General features: G+C 36.6%; 1 protein-coding gene across 1 annotated transcript; it reads left to right on the top strand.

Annotated features, from left to right (window-relative positions):
• The first annotated feature begins 291 nt into the window (after positions 1-291).
• Positions 292-4,024, top strand: has1 (hyaluronan synthase 1). Its single transcript, XM_051720997.1, has 5 exons — positions 292-344; positions 757-1,458; positions 1,660-1,885; positions 2,462-2,594; positions 3,349-4,024. The coding sequence occupies exons 2-5, from the start codon at positions 772-774 to the stop codon at positions 4,022-4,024; spliced, it is 1,722 nt and encodes a 573-aa protein (XP_051576957.1). The 5' UTR covers positions 292-344; positions 757-771.
• The last annotated feature ends 4,718 nt before the right edge of the window (positions 4,025-8,742 follow it).

The raw sequence follows: 8,742 nt of genomic DNA on the forward strand, positions 1-8,742 counted from the left end.
ACCAACAAATAATATCCTTGGTCACCAAGGCTGAAGGCAGTAATTTATCTCTTGTCAACTTCAAGCATTGACGCAAATATAACACCCAGTATGTCATACAGATATAGGAATACTGAGTTTTGGCATAGTACTGTATGTGAGTCACTGAATGGAGGTTGTGAGAGTGGGGTGTGATCTGAGCTACAAGACATCTGTAGCCTATTACACATCTGCATTAGGGATGTTCCATGAGCTCAGAGTGAGCTTATAAGTTTTTAGGTCCTGAATGAGCAGTTAGTTCAGGAGAAGAGCCAGTTGACGGAGGTGAGAGTAAAACCTGTGGAAAGGTTTGTTGAAATAAATAGGTATGTAATGGATTCATTTATTATATTTTATAGTTATTATGTAATAACTGTTTTTGTTTGTGTACATATGTACATATTTATAAATTTATTCCATTTTAATCTCTGTGATAAAATATTTTACAAGCAGTCACTTTGAATTGGCATTACATCAATAAGAGTGTGAGGTGTATATGTGTTATATTATTTGTATTTTTAAATAATAGAAAGAAAAAGCTAAAAAAAACTCCAATGAATACTTTGAAATAAAAGTACATTTGTTTAAAATTTTAATCACATTTGTTTGTGAAGAATGTTTCTGCATTTAAATTTTTCATGTTTTTTTTTTTAGATACATTTTTCAGTTAGATGATGTACATTAATTGTGATTATCATTCTAAATATATTTTATTTTTATTTTTTTCATTATTTCTAGCACTTTAATTACGAAATGGAAATCAAGCCAGTATTAAGAAGATTTGGCTCACTGGTCCGAGCCATTCTCACATTTCTCTTTGCTCTCCTGGTACTTGGGGTGATGTTATGGGCATACATCGATGGTTTCCCAATAGTGACATCTCAATTCAACATCATCTCATTAGGTTTCTATGGAGTGCTGCTCAGCCTCCATGTCCTAATTCAGAGCTTGTTTGCCTTTGTGGAGCACCAGCGGATGCGTGCAAGACGCAAACCGTGCTCTTACACAAAGACCATTGGCTTTACAATCTCAGCCTATCAGGAGGATCCAACATATCTGCAAGAGTGTCTTCAATCAGTACGGGCACTGCAGTACCCATCTGAGTTACTGCGCATTATCATGGTAGTGGACGGAAACTCAGAAGATGACCGCTACATGATGGAGATGTTCCGTGAAGTCTTTGCAGATCAGGATCCTGGCTGTTATGTGTGGCAAAACAACTACCACTCTTGGAACCCCAAACCCGAAGAGAGGGATGCAGCTGAAGCTGATGGTACAGAAGGGGATGATAGGATGGTGTTTGAAGACCCCCAGCGCTTCGAGGTTGAGGAGCTCATCAGGACCAAGAAGTGTGTGTGCATTATGCAAAAATGGGGAGGAAAGAGGGAGGTGATGTATACAGCATTCAAGGCACTAGGATCATCTGTGGATTATATACAGGTGAGTGGTACTTAGAAGCACACCAGAAGCTTATGTCACTAAGCACAATCATTTCATCAGTGTGCTTCTGATCTAATGAATCCTCAACAACAACATTGGATTTTACTGGGTAAAAGAAAATGTTTAAGTATGTAAGAAATATTGTTTGCTGCCCATTGATCATTCTCTCTCCAACACAATTCATTTTCCCTGTTTAATCAGGTGTGTGATTCAGACACAAAATTAGACCCTCTAGCCACAGTGGAGCTATGCAAAGTGCTGGAGAGTAACCAAAAGTACGGTGCTGTAGGAGGCGATGTGATGATCCTCAACCTTAAAGACTCCTATATTAGCTTCATGAGCAGCCTGCGCTACTGGATGGCCTTTAACATTGAGAGAGCCTGCCAGTCCTTCTTTGACTGTGTCTCCTGTATCAGTGGCCCCTTAGGTAAGAGACAACTTCTTAGAATTACCAGTTTTCATCAGTTCTGAACTTTAGCACTGTTAGAGATTTTCACCATGAAATTTACAACGTAAAGCTTTTTATTAAGAAATCTAACTGTTTATGCCCCTCTCAGAGCATTGTTGTTGAGAAATATTGGGTGCTTCTCAATCAGAAAGCTGCAGCCTGGTTAGGCTGTGTCCTCCCTAGACCTGTCCTTCTGAGGCTGTCGGCTAGTCTCCTCCTCAGCATTCAGCGCTAGAATAAGATGGTCTAGTAAGTGTGCATGCAAGGGAATATGGGTGATTGAAGGCCATTTGATGCATCCTCCAATATACGGCAAACAAAGGCTGTGAAACGAGGCTGCCTTCCAAGGGTTCTTACAATTGAGACAGTTTTTGACGGTGCTTGATGACGTGGCAGCCAAGATATCCAGCATAACTAGGCTGCAGCCTTCTGATTGAGAAGCACCCATTGATTAAAGCATAGTTGTTTTGAAAGCAAGAGCAGGATGCCTCAGCTATCATCTTATGTTTATTTGATCTACTGAGTTTTAATTTATTGGCATGAACTTTGCTTCAGGTCTTTATAGGAATGACTTGCTACAGCAGTTTCTGGAATCCTGGTACAATCAGAAGTTTCTGGGCACTCACTGCACTTTTGGAGATGACCGGCATCTTACCAATCGAATGCTAAGCATGGGCTATGCTACAAAGTAAGTACTTAGATTCATTTAGAGGAAAGTCCAATACAATTCACAAAAGATGATTTACAAGTAAAACACACAATGACACAAGTCTGTAACCACCATAGACATTGTGAGGGACAAGTCCCATCAATATTCATGGGAGATTTGTTGAACTCATAAATATAATTTATTATCTCCAGTGCTGGGTGTAATCCAATTACAAAGTAATAAGTTATTGTAATCTAAATACTTTTATTAAAAAAAGTAGTGTAATGCATTATATTTTACATTTTTGTAATCAGATTACAGTTACTGACTTTCAATTTAATATACAATATTTTATTTATGTAGAATACATTAATTACGGCCCTGTAACGAGTCATTGTGAAGGAGGAATGTGAGGTGCTGAGTGTACAACTTGCGTGTAACAATGAACAAAAAAGAAATATAGACATTATTTTGAATTTCAATTTCAATTAAGTAATTAGTCAAGTAATCTGATTACCATTCAATAAGATAAATAATTAATAATTTGTAGTGGATTACTATTTTTAAGTAACTTTCCCAATACTGATTTTCACTGAATCAATCTGAATACATTGGGTTACACCAACAAAGCTAATTTTAAGGGTTAGCTCAAGTAGAAATAGCTCCTTAAGGTAACAATTGCAGGATACCACTTTTTACAGTGTGTGGTCCTTTTTCTGTTCACTACTTAGTTATGATTTACAGTTTACTTCAGAGCCATGTTTTAATGATCAATTTCTTGTGTTCTTATAAGGTACACAGCCCATTCTAAGTGCTACACAGAGACTCCTGCCCAGTTTTTGCGCTGGCTCAACCAGCAAACTCGCTGGACTAAATCCTACTTTCGCGAGTGGCTCTTTAATGCAATGTGGTGGCACAAGCATCACCTGTGGATGACCTATGAATCAATTGTCTCAGGCATCTTTCCTTTTTTTGTCACTGCCACAATTATCAAGCTCTTCTGGACAGGCACTCTATGGGACATCTTGTGGGTTTTGTGTTGCATCCAGCTGATTGGTCTGGTAAAGGCAGCCTATGCCTGCATCTTGCGTCAAAATGTGGTGATGCTTTTCATGTCCTTATATTCTGCCCTCTATATGACCAGCCTCCTGCCTGCCAAATACTTTGCCATTCTCACCATGAACAAAAGCAGCTGGGGGACATCGGGTCGGCGGAAGATGGTGGGGAACTATATTCCCCTGGCACCACTTTCAGTGTGGGCGGCGATCTTGTTGGGAGGCCTGGGGTACACAACCTACAAGGAATCCCAGATGGACTGGACAACAGATGCAAAAAAAGAGGAGATCAAGTTTTTGACATTTGGAGCTGCAGCTTATTTATGCTACTGGCTTTTAATGATCTGCCTCTATTGGATGTGGTTTCGGAGATTATTCCGAAAACGCTCACAAAGTTACACTGTGAATGTATAGTACAGTTAACTGGGTACAAAGTTTTATTTATTTAACAAAAACTTGCACATTTTTAAATATATTTTATATGTAGTTTTATTTAAGGATTGTTTTTACTGTAAACTTGTTGATGTATTGATTAAGGTAAGTTACAACATGACAGAAAAATACAAGCATTGCATATATTTTATGCAATTGTATGCATTGCTATGGTGGTATTGGAAATATGTACTGTAGCATCAAAACCAAATAACATACACCATCTGAAGTGACATTGGTTTAATGATGAGATAAGGAATTGAAATGAAACTAATGAACAGTAAAACAGACACATTCTGTTACAACACACTTATTTATACAGTAGTGGCCAAAAATATTGGCACCCTTGGTAAATATGAGCAAAGAAGGCTGTGAAAAAAATCTGCATTGTTTATCCTTTTGATCGTTCACTTATAAAATTCACAAAAATCTAAACTTTTATTGAAGTAAAACAATTAAAATGGGAAATAACTCATTATTAAATAACTATTTTTCTCCAAAACACATTGGCCATAATTATTGGCACCCTTTTATTCAATACTTTTTGCAACCTCCCTTTGCCAAAATAACAGCTCTGAGTCTTCTCTTATAATGACTAATGAGGTTGGAGAACACCTGGCAAGGGATCTGAGACCATTCCTCCATAAAGAATCTCTACAAATCCTTCAAATTCAGAGGTCCATGCTGGTGGACTCTCCTCTTCAGTTCACCCCACAAATTTTCTATGGGGTTCAGGTCAGGGGACTGAGATGGCCACGGCAGAACCTTGATTTTGTGGTCAGTGAACCATTATTGTGTTGATTTTGATGTGTGTTTTGGATCATTGTCCTGCTGGAAGATCCAACCAGGGCCCTTTCTGGCAGAGGCAGCCAGGTTTTGATTTTTTTATCTGTTGGTATTTGATAGAGTCCGTGATGCCATGTATCCAAACAAGATGTCCTGGACCTCTGGCAGAAAAACAGCCCCACAACATTAAAGATCCAGCACCACATTTAACCGTGATGTCTGATTTTTTTTTTTTTTTTGAGACTTTCTGACACCAAGACCCAACTAATTTCTGCAATTCTCCAGCTGTGATCCTAGGAGATTCTTTGGCCAACTGAATTATCCTCCTCACTGTGTGTGGAGACAATATAGACACACGTCCTTTTCCTAAGGTCTCCAGTTGATTGGAACTTGTTAATTATTGCCCTGATGGTGGAAATGGGCATTTTCAATGCGTTGGCTATTTTCTTATAGCCACTTCCCATTTTGTGAAGCTCAACAACTTTTGCCGCACATCAGAACTATATTCTTTAGTCTAACCCACTGTGATTGATGTTAAGGGAATTTGGCCTGTGTGTTACCTCATACTTGTACCCTGGTGAAACAGAAACTGAACAAATTAATTTTCCTAGTCACCCAGGTGCAGTAAATTTGTTTAAATATGAATAGAAATATACTTCAGATATATTTTACTCATAAGAATTTCTAGGGGTGCCAATAATTGTAGCCAATGTGTTTTGGAGAAAAATCTTTATTTAATAATTAGATATTTCCCCTCTTTCAATTGTTTTACTTCAATTAATAGTTAGATTTTTGTGAATTATTTTTAAAGAAATATCAAAAGGATAAACAATGCTGATTTTTTTTCACAGCCTTCTTTGCTCATATTTACCAAGGGTGCCAATAATTTTGGCCACAACTGTATGCTATTTATAGAATACAGATAAAGATGCAATACATAGACATATACCTGACACAGTGAACAGCATTGAACGTGTGCTACTGATGACTTTTAGAATTTGCAAAATGACTACTAATGAAAACATGACGAAATATTTAATGAAAAACAAATGTTCAAGACATTCCAGATATGTTTTGTGATGAGTATTTTAATTATATATTGGTAATGTGGTAATGTGACAGGGCATGTTTTGTTGTCTTTAGCACTTAAACAGAGTACTTAAACATAGTTTTGATGTTTGAATAATAATACTTTGGCAGCAATTTTTTGTAAATGTGAAGCCACAAATATTTGTTATTTAACTTGACATAAGATATGAAATAAATTATTTTATAAAAAAATATTTGCTGATCTTATTTACATGGAAAAAACTTTATTTTGGGTCGAAAACTCTTAGTTTAGATTTTTTTGCATGCATATCCCCCCATTTATTTTACCAATCATAGCATGTACAAAATAAGAATAGATTGCCTTAACTGTTGATATTCCTTTGCCATTTCAAGCGATATTCCACTATGAATTATTAAACGATTAAAATAACCTGTAGATAGATTAATGAAAACTTGTCTTGTATTTCTTTTTTTACTGTTGAAATAACCATAGCATTTTAGATGGAGATCTCATTTGTTGAAAAATGTACTGCTAGCTTATCATGTATATATATATATATATATATATATGGAAAAAATCAGTGAAGAGATCACTGCAAAATTATACATTTCTCTGGATTTACTATTTATAGGTATGTGTTTGGGTAAAATGAACATTTTAGTTTTATTCTATGAAGTACTGACAACATTTCTCCCAAATTCCAAATACAAATATTGTAATTTAGAGCATTTATTTGCAGAAAATGACAACTGGTCAAAATAACAAAAAAATTTGTTTTCAGACCTCGAATAATGAAAGAAAACATGTTCATATTCATTTTTAAACAAAACAATATTAATGTTTTAACTTAGGAAGAGTTCAGAAATCAGTATTTGGTAACCCTGATTTTCAATCACAGCTTTCATGTGTCTTGGCTTGCTCTCTACCAGTCTTTCACATGGCTGTTGGGTGACTTTATGCCAATCCTGGCGCAAAAACTCAATCAGATTTTCTTTGTTTGATGGCTTGTGGCCATCCATCTTCCTCTTGATCACATTACTATGGTTTTCAATGGGGTTCTGATCTGGAGATTGGGCTGGCCATGACAGGATCTTGATCTGGTGGTCCTCCATCCACACCTTGATTGACCTGGCTGTGTGGCATGGAGCATTGTCCTGCTGGAAAAAAGTGTTCTCCCCTTTTCTCCCCAATTTGGCATGCCCAGTTCCCAATGTGCTCTAGGTCCTCGTGGTGGCGTAGTGACTCGCCTAAATCCGGGTGGCGGAGGACGAATCTCAGTTGCCTCCACGTCTGAGACAGTCAATCAGCACATCTTATCATTTGACTTGTTGTACATGTTACCGTGGAGACCTAGCGCATGTGGAGGCTCATGCTGTTCTCCGCGGCATCCACGCACAGGGTTGGGAGGGTTACTTTTGAAATGTATTCCACACAGATTACAGAATACATGCTGTAAAATGTAATTTGTAAAGTATTCTGTTAGATTACTCAAGGTCAGTAACGTATTCTAAATACTTTGGATTAATTCTTCAGCACTGGTAGATTTTACTCTGCCAGTACAGTAAGACAAAATACACATGTTAAAAATACATTCTCTGAAAAACTTAAATATCTTATGCTGTGTTGTTTCTAAAACAAGATAAATCAAATTGATCTTGTTTTAATGATTTTTAGATATTTTTAAAGGAAAACAATACAAAAATTATTATCAATAATATGATTTTTGCCCTAATTTCAAAGGTCTTACTAGGAAAAAAGAAATTATGATCCAACGTGAATTTTCTTGATAAAAAAAAATATGATCGTCCCTGGTAACTTGTGCATGTAATATGGCTAGAAACAGCATTTTAGCTTAGCGTAAAGCTGACAATTTACACAAGGTTTATTTCTATTTCTTCTTCTCTGTCTGCTTGTATGAATGTAACACATCATATGAAAGTGTTTCACCACTTTTCAAATGCAATTTGGATCACATCATTTATATGTATAAATGTTTTCCATCTGAAAGGACTAAAAATTAAATGAAACAAATGACAATAAAATGCAAAGTAATCTCTTCAGTAATCAAAATACTTTTTGAATGTAACTGTATTCTAAATACCAATGATTTAAATTGTAACTGTAGTGGAATGCAGTTACTTAAATTTTGTCTTTTAAATATGTATTCCTGTTACTCCCCAACACCAAGAGTGAGAACTGCATTATAGTGACCATGAGGACCATGAGCAACTGGGACAATTGGTTGCTTAAGAAGCCTAACTGGAGTCACTCAGCACACCCTGGATTTGAACTTGTAACTCCAGGTGTGGTAGTCAGCATCTTTACTTGCTGAGCTACCCAGGCCCTGGAAGAACAGTCTTCAGAGTTGGGGAACATTGTCAGAGCAGAAGAAAGCAAGTTTTCTTAAAGGATAACCTTGTATGTGGCTTGATTCATGCGTCCTTCACAAAGACGAATCTGCCCGATTCCAGCCTTGCTGAAGCACACCCAGATCATCACTGAAGAACACACACATTTTTTTTATTTTTAATTGGCATAATTCTTTGGGATAAACTTAACTTAAATACGGTATTGAATTTCCTAGCAATGTACAGAAGGTGGTCAGGATCTATTTCAGTTAAACTCTAAAGGCAATTATGCAATGACTGAACATGGAAGGGAGGATTCCCTGACATTTTTACAACTAAACCAACGTGGACATAAATCAGTTGGGATACTTTACTAGTTGGAGTCATTTACAGCAGAATCAATAATTCTGTGGGAAAACAGCGCAAAAATAAGTTATGGTTGTTCATTACTGACATTGTTGACTGGCATAAAGTATGCATGATCAATGCATTGTAATTTATTTACCCTTTTGTGT

This window comes from Myxocyprinus asiaticus, chromosome 16, assembly GCF_019703515.2.
Source record: "Myxocyprinus asiaticus isolate MX2 ecotype Aquarium Trade chromosome 16, UBuf_Myxa_2, whole genome shotgun sequence".
In the NCBI taxonomy this organism is placed as follows: Eukaryota; Metazoa; Chordata; class Actinopteri; order Cypriniformes; family Catostomidae; genus Myxocyprinus; species Myxocyprinus asiaticus.